At 37.8% G+C, this 14,926-nt stretch overlaps 2 protein-coding genes across 5 annotated transcripts; both read right to left on the reverse strand.

The window, feature by feature from the left end:
• Positions 1–542: 542 nt before the first annotated feature.
• Positions 543–2,407, reverse strand: LOC119690557 (transmembrane protein 138). The gene is made up of 4 exons (XM_038106055.2): positions 2,171–2,407; positions 2,016–2,088; positions 1,614–1,785; positions 543–1,191 (listed from the first exon to the last, which is right to left on the reverse strand). The coding sequence occupies exons 1-4, from the start codon at positions 2,296–2,298 to the stop codon at positions 1,085–1,087; spliced, it is 480 nt and encodes a 159-aa protein (XP_037961983.1). The 5' UTR covers positions 2,299–2,407; the 3' UTR covers positions 543–1,084.
• Positions 2,408–4,870: 2,463 nt separating this feature from the next.
• LOC105396188 (zinc finger protein 1) lies at positions 4,871–14,503 on the reverse strand. Of its 4 annotated transcripts, none has more exons than XM_038106517.2 (4): positions 14,356–14,503; positions 10,175–10,368; positions 7,939–9,997; positions 4,871–7,793 (listed from the first exon to the last, which is right to left on the reverse strand). In XM_038106517.2, the coding sequence occupies exons 1-4, from the start codon at positions 14,450–14,452 to the stop codon at positions 7,600–7,602; spliced, it is 2,544 nt and encodes an 847-aa protein (XP_037962445.2). In that variant the 5' UTR covers positions 14,453–14,503; the 3' UTR covers positions 4,871–7,599. The 4 variants fall into 4 exon arrangements, with proteins under 4 accessions (XP_037962445.2, XP_037962442.2, XP_037962440.2 ...); XM_038106514.2 differs by having other exon boundaries at positions 10,193–10,368; positions 14,064–14,488; XM_038106512.2 differs by having other exon boundaries at positions 7,939–10,012; positions 10,193–10,368; positions 14,064–14,488.
• Positions 14,504–14,926: the final 423 nt, after the last annotated feature.

Consider the following 14,926-nt stretch of genomic DNA (forward strand, 5'->3'; position numbering starts at 1 on the left):
TATTTTATTGCCGACATCACCCAAATCAATCTACCTTCATAACTAAAAAACAGTGAAACATTCGAATTGATTGCATTGTTTTTGTTACTTTCTGTCTGGATGTTTGTAATGTTACTTACAACTCCTTACTGGTACAAGTTTCTTAATGGTTTAAATAATAATAAACAAAGAATTTAAGTCCTGCTCAAATCATACTTCTGCATGCTTGACTGTTAACAGTTGTGAAACGTCAATAAGTAAATCTTATATTAGGTACCTATTGTAATTTTCAAGTAATAAAACTTTATAGGTATATTTTTATTCTAGGTTAATTAGTTTAAAGAGTAATGAAAACACATTTTTTTAATACTTGGCATATTATTATTTATTTTGCAATTTCTTTTTTACAGTGAGATCATTATTGACTAGCATATTATGTATATGATGTCTTTGTATTTATTTACACATCTAATAATAACCAGACTTACTTATTTTTATACCTAGTCCATAGTCTTCAATTTTTAGTTAGTTTATTTATTATTATTTATTTATTTATTTACTTCTGGAAGAAATTTAGCTGCCTCTTTAAGTATCTTATGTCTTGTACATACTTTTGTAATGTAACAAAATGCTTATAATTCTAATTAAATATTCTTGTCCTTTGGTCAGAGTGGGTATAGCAGAGCTGCTTTGTAAATTTGGTAATTTTATTGTTGTAACAAGTAGTTCCATTTCCAGGTAGTAGCTAGCCATATTATACGCACGGATCTGCCCGATAGATCTGTCTGACGTATTTACCTGGCAGGCAAAACTGTTCGTGTATGTTACAAATAGGCACAGATGTGTCAGGTACAACACCTGTGCCTATTTGCAACATACCGTAAGCCTGTCACGGCAGCCTGTCTGGGCAGATCCGTGGTTTTATGGCTAGCTAGTGAAGCTACAAGGTATGGACAGCTGCATAAGTAGCTATACACTTTTGTACCTTGTCAAACTGACTACATAACAAACCGTCAATGTTTGAATAGGCATTTTGTGAGTTTGACAAGTGAAAAGTGTACAGCTACTTATGCAGCTGACTGTACATCGGCGGCGGTGGCGGCGCTCAGTTGGTCTGCAGCTGGCGGTTGATCCAGTCGATGTCCTCGTAGAACCGGGGGTCGCTCACGCGCATCGCCGCGCGCTTGTACAGGTAGTAGTACCACGGGGACACTGGGAAACAAAATAATGTATTTTTAATATAGGAGTATGCTATGGCCTATTTATTTATTTATTTATAAATAGGATATGCTATGGCCTATATATTACCTACTTCTTTAATTCTTCTTATCAATCTATTGTGGCAGCTGATTTTCCGAATTTAGCCTTTATGCCTGGGCCATTATGCATGAAATGCCTACAGGGGAGTGTTGGAGATTTTTATCAAAGGTTCATGACTAGTGTATGATTGTTAGCTCATGAAGATAGGTAAGGCACTCCTGGGTGTAAATTGCGAGGGGTCTATCTTCTTACACAGCATCACAACCATGTATAGTTACAGATTATTATTCTTAGAATAACTACTTCATCATAATGATATGACCATGGTTCTACTACTAGTAGTCAGCAAAGCTCAAGCTATAACAACAACTCACAGCAGCGTTGCACAGTAAAGAGCAGCACGAGGGTGGGTCCAGAGGGGTGGTGTGCATCGCCCCACTTGTCGGCGAGCCACACCGCATGCAGTGCCACACTCGCGCCCGCATACCCTGCGCTCACCGCCGCAGCCCACAGGAACTTGCGCATGAGGACTTCTACTAGACCCGCCTGAAAGTTATCATATTTTAGCAATTAGAACATACTAGTCAATCAATTTCATACTAGAAATCACTAAAAGTATAAACAGCCAATACTCTTAATACAAAAAATCTGATCTGAATTTGTAGGTTTTGCATACACTTAGATAATTATGTGGAAGGTAGGACTTGAAGCTTATATTCGGCATGATTACAGTTTATAACAGTAGTATAGTAAGAATACTTTAGTGAAAATGTTACCTGAAATAGGTAGGTAGAGAAGAACATCATCAGCATGATTGTGATCGACAAAATAAGGAAGAGGTCCTGGAATCTGAAAGATAATTACGTTATTTAAGTATCAGTGACCTATTTATACCTCGGTAAATGATGTTAATTCAGATTTATTCACTTACATGAAGAGTACGAGCAATCCATCGCGACTTCTGGGAAATAAGCTAACACAGTTAAATATTAGATCTAACAATAAAAACATCAACTGGACAAATAAGCAGAACGTATATCTAGGTGTTGATAACTTCATTTTCACTTTGTTTGGTTATATTATGGCTAAGAATAACAAAATACAACAATAATTAATTTTGTTGACCTTTTGTTGTTTACTATCGATTTAAATTATGGAACGGAACGTTTTTTGAAAGGTCAAATGTCAAATCAATAAATATTTTTAAGATTGATAATACATGAAACGGAACGTATTGCATTTACAAAGAATGTTCAAGTCATCGAATATTTTTTATTAATAAATAAGATATTTTGTGCTCGCTGATTCTACTTGTAAGTCGGTTTTCTGCTTGACCGGTCGCTTTTGAGATCGGATTCAATGTCGGTTCTTAAGCTGCGTACAGACCGGCCCAACGAAGGCCAACGAACGGGTTTCGTTGGTCTTCGTTGCTGCAATCTGCCCTGTATTGTGTATGATAAATATCCATCGTTGGGATAACCGTTGGCGTTCGTTGGGCGTTTGTTGGCCCGGTGTGTACGCAGCTTTAGAAAAGTGTGTGTGTGGGTTTTGTGATCAAATATCGCTTCCAGACCTTCCAGCTGTTTGTGTATAATGTAGTAGTTTGAAAAACAACCACATATTTCTGTGATGAAGAAGAATTTGTCGGATCTTTCGTCGCAGCGCAGAGACCCTCACGCTACTTCCACCACTACACGTGCCGTCGTCGTACCAGCCTAGATAACAAAGTCAAAGTCAAATATTTTTATTCATCGTAACAATATAAAATTTTCTGATGAACGTCAATTTTTACAAACTAACTACTCTCCTTTCGAATAAGGGGGGGCTCTTTCTGTATAAGGAGAAGAACGGAGGCAAGAAACTCCTGAGCCATCTTTTCAAAAAAAGACTTAAAACTAGTTGGTATACAATACTTATAAGCTAAATAATAATTATTATAATAATATGAGCAGAGCTAAGTACTTATCACAGCCATGCATTAACGTCCTCTAAGTAATCATAAATTTTATAATAAGCTTTTTTACAGAGTTTCTCTTTAATGTAACACTTAAACTTATTCTCTGGCATTTGAGTAACTTCTATTGGAAGCTAATTATAAAATCTAATACAGTACCTACCTTAAAAACGATTTATTAACTTTCGCCAGACGCATCGCTGGAAACAACTGAAGGTAAGTCCCTAATTTATTTACATGCATTATAATTCTCACGACTGCAATCTCCAAAGAGGTACTCAGAGGTGACTCGCAAGTGCTTTTCGCTGTACATATATTATTATCTACTGACGTGATAGGTCACGAGCCGTATCGCCGTTTTTTAATGAGTTTACTTAAGGTACATTACTACATAATAAATATAATACGTATATAGAATGTACTTGTAGATGTATAGGTTCCCTCACGATATTTTTATTCACCGTAAGGGTATTTATGTGGAATTTCTTATTAGGATTTTAATGCCACGGTCTCTCCGAATGAGATCCGACACTTTACCCTCTACGCTACGAAACCTTATAGGTATATAAGTAAATATAAAACAATGCCGAGTGTTGTAACAAAAATATTTTTCAGTGTTACGGTTAAGAATTTGTGCACATTTAAAATGGTTTGACTATATTATGCCTGCACAGAGCACAGAGGCAACGTCAGTGCGGCCCATTGAAATTTGTTGGTCTGTGTGCAACATTGACATTGACAGTTTGTGTCAGCTTTAAAATTGAAACGCGCGCGCCAGAAATTCCAAAGTTTATAACAAAGTTTTTTGAAATGGTTTTCATATCATTTTCAATAATTTAAATACATTGCAACTCTAGTTACCCATTATACATTTAATTATTACTTCGATTTGTGTCCGTCATAGCTGATTGTGCATGTAAGTACTTACCAATTTCTTCATCAGTTACTTGCTACCTACTGGCATTGGCAGGGCGAACCGGCAAACAGGTAATTAGTTATAATATAAGAAGTCTCACATACTACCCACTACTCACACTAGGCATAAGTACATACCTGTATGTTGTATACTTAATGAGTAAAAAAGTCAAAAATTCAAATTGCAATGTACTTATTCACAAAATGAAACAAACCCTCTTATAAGATTTATTTGGTTCTACAAAAATGGGGGTAAGTATATTGTAAATTTTCTTAGGCAAAAGTCTACCTAGTTTTGTGTGTTTAGTTGGGTAGGCACTTTACTTGTTTTACATAAAGGTTGCCACAATGCTTGATGTTCAAGATTGCCCACTAGACTGCAGATAGAGACTTTTCTATCAAATCTAGTTAAGTATATAAAAAATATGTCACACCTAACTACTTATGAATATCTTTGAAGATTTAATTTTGCTTATGCATTTTTACTTGGTAGTGCAATCTAAGTGAAGAGGTCATTGTAATTAGATAAGTATGTGAGGTATTTGCCTTCTTATATAAGTTCCTATTAAAATTTAGATAGTATGAGATCCTTGTTGTAGACATAGTAAAATAGTGACATGTGCATAATATTGTGGAGCTTTTTTACTTAGTTATTACTTACATGGCTTTTTGGCAATGTACTTAATAGATATTCAATGTCAATATTTAATAAGTAATTACAATACACACTGCAGGCATGGGCACTTAATAAAACAACTCAAATGAATCCTCAATATATATAATATATTTTTAATATTCATAAATTCAATATACATTATGTAATCAAGTGAAATGAATAGCTATAATTTATATAATATAGGTAATATTTTAACACATGTTAATCTATACGTAAGTTTAACAAACTAGAGTAATGTACTTATGTTAACAAGTGACATCATTGGCATCAATCTCACGTACAAAATACTTACACCCTACAACAAAGTAAATATGGCAATAGGAATTCACATTGGCGTTTATTAATACATAAAATTAAACATACCTAAAGGGAAGAAATACCTATTCTCTGCAATATTTATATTGCACTAGTAACTAAACTTTGCCATAGTACATACTGCCAAATCACATTAGACTTAATAGTAAAATTTTGCTTTCATAAATTTGGCACAGAAATTATAATAACTTTGAACTTATTCTAAAAGCTTAGATGGGAGTTTATATTGTACAATGTCCTCATCATGTTGTTAAAACTAACTAATCTTTGGTTTACCTAGCCCACCAGATGATCAATTCATTTGGAAATTACTCATAATCTTATATCTAAACATTTAGGTACTACAGACAATAAATCCTATTATTCTCGCTTATTGAATGGAAATTATTATTTAGAAAAATATTCCCATATAATGATGATTTACTTTAAACACAAGTAGCTGTGTAAATTTATCAATGATTTTTTTTAGAACAACCATGATGTAAGTAGGTAAATTAAAATGTTAACATTTAGTTATAGGAACCTAAAAACTAAGTACATTTTGCAATCTTGTAGGTTCAATAACTTGATAACACAAGTGAAGAGAATAATAGGAAGATCACTTACTTACATCATTTTAATCTTGATTATATGTATACTCACTCATATAATATTTTATTATGTGATTTTGTATGAAAATTTTGTTTTCAGAAACATTAGAATACAATATAATTTGTAGAATACTGTTTAAATTACGTTTCGAAGCCGGAATATAGCGAAATATGCTCTATAATATTAATAACTTATAGAGTTACAATACTGGGTTGCAAAATATTTTTGCAAGATTATAAGATGGAAATATTAAATAGGTTGGATTATTTACTAATATTCGTTGCTTAGAAACCTTTATGAATTGGTAATTTCCTACTTACATTATAATTATAATAACTGTAGGTTCAAAATAAACTGTAGGTAGGTGTATCTTAAAATGTAATATTTCATAGGAACTTTGTTCTTACATACTGGAAAGTTTTTGCTATAGAAAATAATTTAAATAATGATTAGGGATATTGAATTTGAAAATATTCATTACAAAATTATGGTTACAGAAGTTGGCTACAAAATATTAAGTACAGATAATTTCTTATAGCAGTATTTGTATGAGCAGGCCTGTAAATTGAGTAGTTTTTAAATAGGGTTCTTATTTTTTCTAAATTTGTATCGTTATTATGGGTATTTTTATTTGAAGTACATAGTTACACCTATTGAATTTCTTAAGCAGCATTTTCATTATTGTCACCATGTTGATTGTGTCCGGAAGGAAGCAGTGCCGCCGCCCCCGGTGCCCGCGGTCACACACGTGGTCCCACGGCGTGACTGCTGGGACCGGAGCGTCGCGGCGCCCGCACCCGACTCACACTCGTTAACATTACCAAGCTATCATATTATTTACAAATAAATCCTTAAAATATTTTTACATAATTATTTACAGCTTACTAATAACTATAGACTTTGGACTATTTGAAAGAATTTTAAACACAGCAGAGATCCCATAGGAGAAATTATGGAATGCTTTAATTAAACTTAATTTAGATTGTTTCTATCTAAATACTTAACATTTACGCACAAGCTTATAATTTGCATTATTCGTAACATTGAATAGGTAGTAATTATTTGAATGATGGTAAGAGAAACATCGCCTTTAGATGCAATACTGATTAATAGATATTTAAGTAACAGTTACTTATATGTCAATACGCATTTGTCCGTGGACCAAAGCCTCATGCTTGCTATATTCATAGGGTGACTTGCACCAATTATTCAAACATATTTAAATCTATTGCTTTCTTTCTTTGACAGTATAATGTCAAAGCAAGAGAGGAATAGATTTAAATTTGATTAACTGTTCTGGTGCAAGCCATGCATTGTAGGCAAAGAAATTTAATAAAAGGATTAATTTATGAATCTACAATATTGTCATCACAATAGGATCTTAAACATCTAGTGTATCCCCTCTATGTCATCTAGACCCCCTGCTTGTATTGCATTGTCTGTTGCAAAAGCATATCATTTTACGTTTTATCTAAACTTTCATACTCTTCATAATAAATCAGATGACAAACAAGAAATTAATAATCTATATTATATAAAAATAAGTTGAGTATTGGCTACAGGTACCGGCCTTTGGTATATCCTTTGGTAGTCGTAAATAAATCATTTTATTTTATGCATAAATAACAATAACTTAATCTCAATAATATTTAGCTTTTTGGCACTAGTCGATGTATATTTGGCACGATGAATTTAATTACAATATCCTACTGTATAAAAAGTACTGGTTGAGCAAATTAGCAACGATCCTAATTTTAATAGTTCGAAACGAAAATACCGGGCGTTCAATACTTTAGTATAGATCAAGACAAGACATTTATAACTCAGCTGAATCAGTTGTCAAACAACGCTTGGTAAATACGGCGTCCGTGTAGAGCTTGTACTCGCCTCGAGTGGGACAGGCCTGGGCCTAGTCCCTGTAGGGCTTGCAGATGGCGAAGCGATGGTTCATGTGCTGGCTGTAGGAGCCGGAGTGGGAGAACTTCTTGAGGCACTTGCAGCACTGGAAGGGCTTCTCGCCGGTGTGCAGGCGCTTGTGCTCCGTGAGGTGGTGCTTGTGCTTGAACGCCTTCGGGCACTCCACGCACTTGTAGGGTCTTTGACCTGTGAAAGAAAAATATTCATTAACACAAGGATTCATCACCACTTCAATGAATAACTGGATGAATGTAACAGTACAGAGTAACGTAAAAGTATAATAGAATAGTAGAATGAAATAAAATAACTGGATGTATGTAGAGTAACTGACCTGAGTGCTCGTATTTGTGTCTAGCGAGCGAGCTCTGCTTCACAAAGGTCTTGTCGCATTGGTCGCACACGAACTGGCCCTCCCCCTCCTTGTATTCCTGCTTCAGCTTGATTTTCTTAAGTACTGACCCGTCGTCGTCGTAGTCGTTAGGACCGTGCATGTCGTCCGACCACGGCTGTCTGTCGTACAGAGGACTAGAACTCTGCCGCTTCATGTCGGCTGACAAATGCATATTCAGAATCGGCGATCGAGCATTGACTATGTCGTTGTACTGGAGCAATTTCTCCATCGGCATGATTGGATTTAGTTTATGATTCAACATGCGCTTTTGTCCACCAAGTTCTCCAGGAGAGGGTGACTGCCGGAAGTCTGTGTAGGAGGACGAGGAGCAATTGGAATGTGGATACGTAGTCAAGAAGTTGTTGCGATGAGGCGTCGTACTTCGTGAAGACTTCTGGCTAAGATTAACGGCCTCCTCAGAGTCGGAATGTGTAATGGACACGCTGCAGGGCGGCGACGGCGACGGACTCGACGTCACCGACTGGCTCGACTTCTTCGTGGAGAGGTCCAGCGGTTGGTCAGATACTGTTAAAGTCTGCGTCATGCGCCGTACTCTTGCCCGATTATTCTGGAACCACACTTGAACTACTCTATTGTCTAGACCTAGCTGCTGAGCGATTCTTTTAAATTCATCCCGATTTGGTCTTGGGTTGATGGAATAGTGCTCTTTTAGAATTGTTTGTTGCTCCTCGCTGATAGCGGTACGAACTCTTATTTTTCTATCGGTGTCATGGATAGATGCTTTATCATCGCGATCTTCTTTGCTGAAGTCTTCGTCCTCACTAGCACTTACTCCGCTTTGAATGGAAGCTCTCATTTCCGCTTCTAATCTATTTAAAGCCACCGTCTCAGCAACTTGAGCTGCCAATCCTTCGTGTTTTCTAAAAAGGTTTCCACAAAGGACTTTTTCATGTTCTAATAAATCACTTTTATTATTGAACGAAGTGTTACATTTCGTACAACAGAAAGCGTCTTCCGGTTCCTGTTTGATCGCGAGTGGTGGTGCGGGCGGAGATTCTCTGCTCGGACAAATATTTCCACTTACTGGAGACATATTTTGCATATTCGCCCTTAGAAAATGTTTGGTCACGGATGCGCTAACAGATTCTAGTATGGTCTTAAAACCGGTCTGGTCGACTTCTGGTTTAGATTCATTGTTATTCAGAGGGACGGAATCAAAATTTGGAACGGGTAATCTAAGATCACTCCCATTTTCATCTTGTTCTTTTTTAATTGAGGCAGCTTCATCATCCTCAATATCCATTACTAATTCGGCACTTCCTTCTGATCTTTTATCATCTTCCTCAGTAACTTCCTCGATTAAGTCCTCGGGGTCATGTGGACTCGGGCTTGATAATTTAGGACTTATCGAATGTTTTATTTCCCTTTGAGGATATTGACTGGACGCCAACTGCTCAAAAAACTGAGTAAGAGAAGCCGGGAAACTGTAAGGAGTGATTCCGCTTGAAGGACTCAGCGGCATGCCGGGCGGCATGTAGAACGGGTGCAGGCCGGGCTGGCCCAGCGCCGGCCGGTGGAAGTTGTTCTCCTGGGAGGCCATGGATGCGAAAAATGCAGCCGTCTCATTGTATTTTGGTAAAATAGGAAGGAAAGAATTTCCGTTAGGAGCAATGTTATTATTTAGTTGCGACGCCATCATATTGCTCGGTCGTTTTCTTGACGGGCTTCGATCAGGGTTCAGCGCCGGATTATTAGGCTTGATGCGGCCCATCTTTAAATTCATCACCAAACACTTCTTGGACGTCATATGACTGGAATAAGATCCAGAGTGGGAAAACTTCTTTCCGCAGTTGGCACATTCAAACGGCTTCTCACCGCTGTGTATTCGCAGGTGCTCCTTCAAGTGATGTTTAAATTTAAAAGCTTTATCACAATCGTTGCATTTGAATTTCCTCAGCAGGGCGCTCTCGTCGTGGCTAATCATGTGCCGCTGCAGTCGGTACACGTTGGCGAAGCTCTTGTGGCAGATCTTGCATGTCTGTGGACAAGGAAACTGCACATTAGATTCTCTATCTGGTCTGAAACTTATTTAAATTACATAGCGAGGGAGAGCAGTTCAGATATTGGGCCGCTGTGACCCACGAGCGTTGGTGCAAAAAGCGCTGTTGAAAGCGGTCGAGCTCGTGTAAGGGAGGAGTATATTGACTGCACTGACATATTTGTCGGTATCCACCTGAGTGTTGGGGGAGTGCAGCGTCTCGTGTCGCTCGAGCTGCTCGCGCGAGGGGTAGGCGCCGCGGCACTGGCTGCAGGCGTAGGGTCCGCCGGGGCCCAGCGGGGAGCCGCCGCGCTCCTCCTCCTCTTCCGCCGGCTTGCCCTCGCCGCCGCCCGCACCCGCCAGAGGACGGACTGGAATTAAAAAATACCGTTAGTCTTGATGGAAATTTTCAACACCAAGTTTTTTGGTTTACATTGTTTAATAAAGAGTGTTAACGATATCACGGCTGCCATTATATTCATAAGGCAATTGGTTACAGTTACAGTATTCGGTATAACCCTTCCGATATCCACGTTGCACAAGTGGATATAAATTATTACAAATGGTCACGGAAACGCAATAAAAGCCGGATCATCCGCGTGCTACATGTAGCTATTACATACATTTAACCCCGATTCGAAATGAAACAATTAACCCGGGAGCACATTGTTGGCGATTAAAATTATCGTGGACACCTTTACGGTTCGCGCGTTTTATAAAAACAAACATGGCGGTAACAATTCAATTTGGTGCCGGTTATTTCGGTAATACGGCTCGTTTTCCCGCGTAATATCGTTTTTAAAAGCGCCGTCGGCGGCCGCGCGCCGTAAATCAAATATAATAAAGAGCAAAACAACGCCGCGACGTATTAATTAGTACGACCGGGCCGGCTATGTGCCGCCGACGTGCGCACGCTTTCATACACGCTGTACCTACACGTGTGATTATGTACACCTAGCCTTGTTCATTATACTTAGGTAAATACGTAGTGTAAGTACAATATTACGGATAATTCTTTTAAATACACTTTTGGTATATGTAGAAATATTTTTAGTTTAATAATATGAAATACGTTACGTTGATTCACGTCAGATACACTGATAATACCACTCGGCCATCCATAAGAACAAATATGATAATTTTGGTAATTCCAATTCAGACTTTTAAGGTAATAATATTTACCCACTTAATGTTTGGTAATTACACAATAGTATTCTAACGCATAATTCAATGTAGCAAAACAATTTAAACAATCTTTGACAAAAAATACATCAACGTTCTGTCATTAGTTTCACTACTCGACACAAGATGGCGCTACTTGCACGATTTAAGGTTAAGCTTTATTTAATGTTGTCATTGCAATTATACCAAATGGAAAACTTCTTGAAGGTATTGTTTATATACTTTATATGAAAATTAAGATTTTGAACAAATTCAATTTAAAATTTAAAAATATTTAAATCCTAATTAAAAAAAAACTATGACAATGACGAGTATAAAAATAAAAGTACAAGACATTGGTCTTAAAAGCAACGTTTGTCGTTAAAATATTATTGATTTCTACCCATGAAAATGTTTATAATTACGGAAAGTAGAAACCTTTGTCTAAATTGCAATAAATTTTTTGTTACAGTGCAGAAATGCATATTTAAATATAAGTACGACCTACACGACATTTCCTCCGTATTGGTGGTTGTAGGTGAAGCGGATGGCGACACCTACGCACCGCGTTATCGAGTGAGCGGAGAATCTGTGCGCGGCCAGAGTGCGTCCGTTAACCGCTGATAGCACGCACACACCCCGCGCTTCCTATTGCGCTACGAACAACGACAATTATCACACACCCACACACGGACACTACTCCACAGATAAGAATGCTACGGAGTTGAGCGGTTGTTGATCGCAGCGCCCGATGATTGGTCGCACCTGTGTCGCGGGCAGCGGGGGCAGGGGGGGACCGACCGCTAAACAAAAAAACTCCGCCTGCCAGACACCATGTTGTATCGTCTCAGATTCTCAACTGTATTAATTCGCATCGAAATGTTTTATAGCAAATTGATAGTCGCGTTGCGGTCACTGTAGTTATTATTTATTATGTAAAGAATAAATATTTACCTCTACCTCTATGGGATTCGTGGAATAGGTAGAGTTGCGACAAGCCCGCGGATAATCTATTTATAGTAGTTACGGATTGTAATGTTATGTATACAACTACGTAGCTCCTTATTAAATTAATTGGTCTATAAATGACATTAATATTATTTATTTATACTATACTATATTTGTTAATAGCATTATATTTTTGCTACTGTCCCTAAACGTTTAGACATTATTATATTGTAAATAATATTTATGACTACTTAATTCACTCTACCATATTCAGCATCATACATTAAAACAAACATAAACGTGTGGTAGGAAGAGGTAAAATTTTCCAACCACTTATTTTATGGCCGGTGTCGTTAGGTACTATTATAAATTTTAGCCCTAATATTACCCTGTATACATTTCATCATCGTAAATAATGAGCAATCACTATGCACCCCAACCAGACCTCATAAAATAAATCAGGTTCAAAACTTAACAATCATATAGATTCAAATTAATTACTCAACATTCCCTACATGGATGTCGAACAAAAACATAGACACAAAGAGGGCTTTCGTGAATCACATAATTGAGTCACCGTCTCTCTGTAATCATCTCTCTCTGCGCGAGGTGGCAGCGATCAGCAGTTAACAAGCCAGCAAGTTTGCCGATTGCTCCACAGCCGTTAATTTTGTCAAAGCCAAACAAGTAATTAGCGGTGTTTGTAAGCTATCGATACTGGGAACTGTTTGTTTACACTTAGCTACTCATTATGTTATTGCTGTTAATCACCTTGCCACTGATTATTTCACGGTAATTACAGGAAGTTTTTTCCTTGTGTCCCCGAATTTACATTTTGATTGATCTTGGAAAGATGTACACTTCGATGAAAATATGGGTAGATATAGGATAAATTAAAATTTACGTATTTCTATGTTATTTGGTTACACCTTTTGTTTTCCATTTCTTACAGACATATTATTTTAGCTATCAAGAAAAAATTCAAAAAATTAGTAATTTATTTCAATTAGATTATAAACATTCATTCACAAGAATTCATACGGGACAAAAAATACTCTTCTATTTGCATCATTTATCTTCATAAGATTTAGTTTTATCTTTATTACGAAACTTTGTTTCTTGTTAGTTATGGATATATTATTTTTTTACAATTATGTATTTGGTAGAAGTTAAAAGTTTATACCTATGTTTTACATAAATTTATGTTTTACCGTTGGCTAAATAAAAATATATCTAACGTTATATGCTTAGAATTCGATTGAATACCGGAGTTATACGTGAATTTACTATTTAATAACATGACGTTTTCTGTACAATACAAAACGCAACACAAACGTATTTTTCCGCACCGAGTCCCTATTATTTAAATCCACTCCAGACAGGCGGCAGTCAAAGAAGAGAATAAAATAAAAGTTAGGAAGAAAAAAAGCAAATGAATTAAAACAACATAATCATTTACGTTTTAAGACAGTGAAAGTGAGTGAGCTCCCCTCAGCAAACGAAACTTTCTTTTAAGTCTGTGTGTACCTGTTCCCGATTCTCAAGTGGATGAATTATGTCCCGAGGGACCGAGGGGAGATTAGGACACGCAGGTTATTTCTAATGAAGACGTGATCGAGTTTTATTTATAATGCGGCCAACGTGATATCGTTTACACCTGTTTTTGTTACAAACTTGTCACGGGCAGAAAACATTTGTGATATAAATTTTGAGAAAAAATATCTAAGTTAGCAGCAAACATAACAAAAATCACTGGTGTTTTTTCTTGAATTATATTAATGTATATGGATTCAAAAATCTAAGACTGTGTTGATGTTGTCAATGTTAGTGATGTTGTAAATGTTAATGATTTTGTAAATAATATAAGAGTAAAAGTGAAGGTAGAGCAGAGCACAGATAAAGAAATATAAACAATAAATAAATGAGGCAAACAAAAACAAAAAGAAAGGAAGCTTACTCTCGGCCGCATGCCGCCTGGCGGAGGTGGTGGAGATGGGGACCTGCTTGCTCCGCATGTCCGGGAGCCAACCGGCCGCCAAGCTATTGTACCAACTCACTCCCATAAGCGAGCTGTGCACTTTCATCGAGCTAGTCGCCTCGTCGGCTACGCACACCGAGTACTGGCACTGACCGCGCTGTCGCACGCACTTCGCGAGGCACCGCGAGATCGCATCTACGTCGTACTACACACGAGATTCCTCACGAGAGTCCAGGTCCGAGGTCGCACGGGGCAGGGCCGCGTTACTCACATCGGCAAGCGCCCCACACGTTGGCCAGGCTCCACAGGCGGTACGAGTAGCTGTCACCGTAGCACCCGAACATGCTCTCATCGGTTCGCGCGACCATGGCCCGCGCTGCGTGCGGTCGACGTGGCGGCCCGCGGCGGAGTGAGGCAGCGCCGCCCCCGGGCCCGCCCCGCCGCCGCCGCCCGCCCCGCGCCCCGCGCCCCACGTCGCCCGCACTGCCCCCACCTATACTTAATTAGTAGCGCTAGAACGGTGTCTCACCACCGCCTCTAAATAACGATACACCGTCGATATTATAATTTTATTTAACACCTTGCCGATGTGATCTCTGAATATTATTTACATTACAGAACACCAAGTCTTATTAAAGGTAGATACGCGAATCTACCTGATTTCGTAAAGTCAAAAGCTTCAAAGACATACCCGTGTACAAAATTTCTAGAGTATAATGCTTTTTTCGTAAAAGAATTGAGTACTTCAAAACAAACATAATTTTGTTATTAATCTCATTCTTGCTCGTATTGTTATTTATGAATGGTCGCCGCTGAACAGTTTTTATCGTTATTTTTAGTTT

The sequence above is a fragment of the Plutella xylostella genome, chromosome 9 (assembly GCF_932276165.1).
Source record: "Plutella xylostella chromosome 9, ilPluXylo3.1, whole genome shotgun sequence".
In the NCBI taxonomy this organism is placed as follows: domain Eukaryota; kingdom Metazoa; phylum Arthropoda; class Insecta; order Lepidoptera; family Plutellidae; genus Plutella; species Plutella xylostella.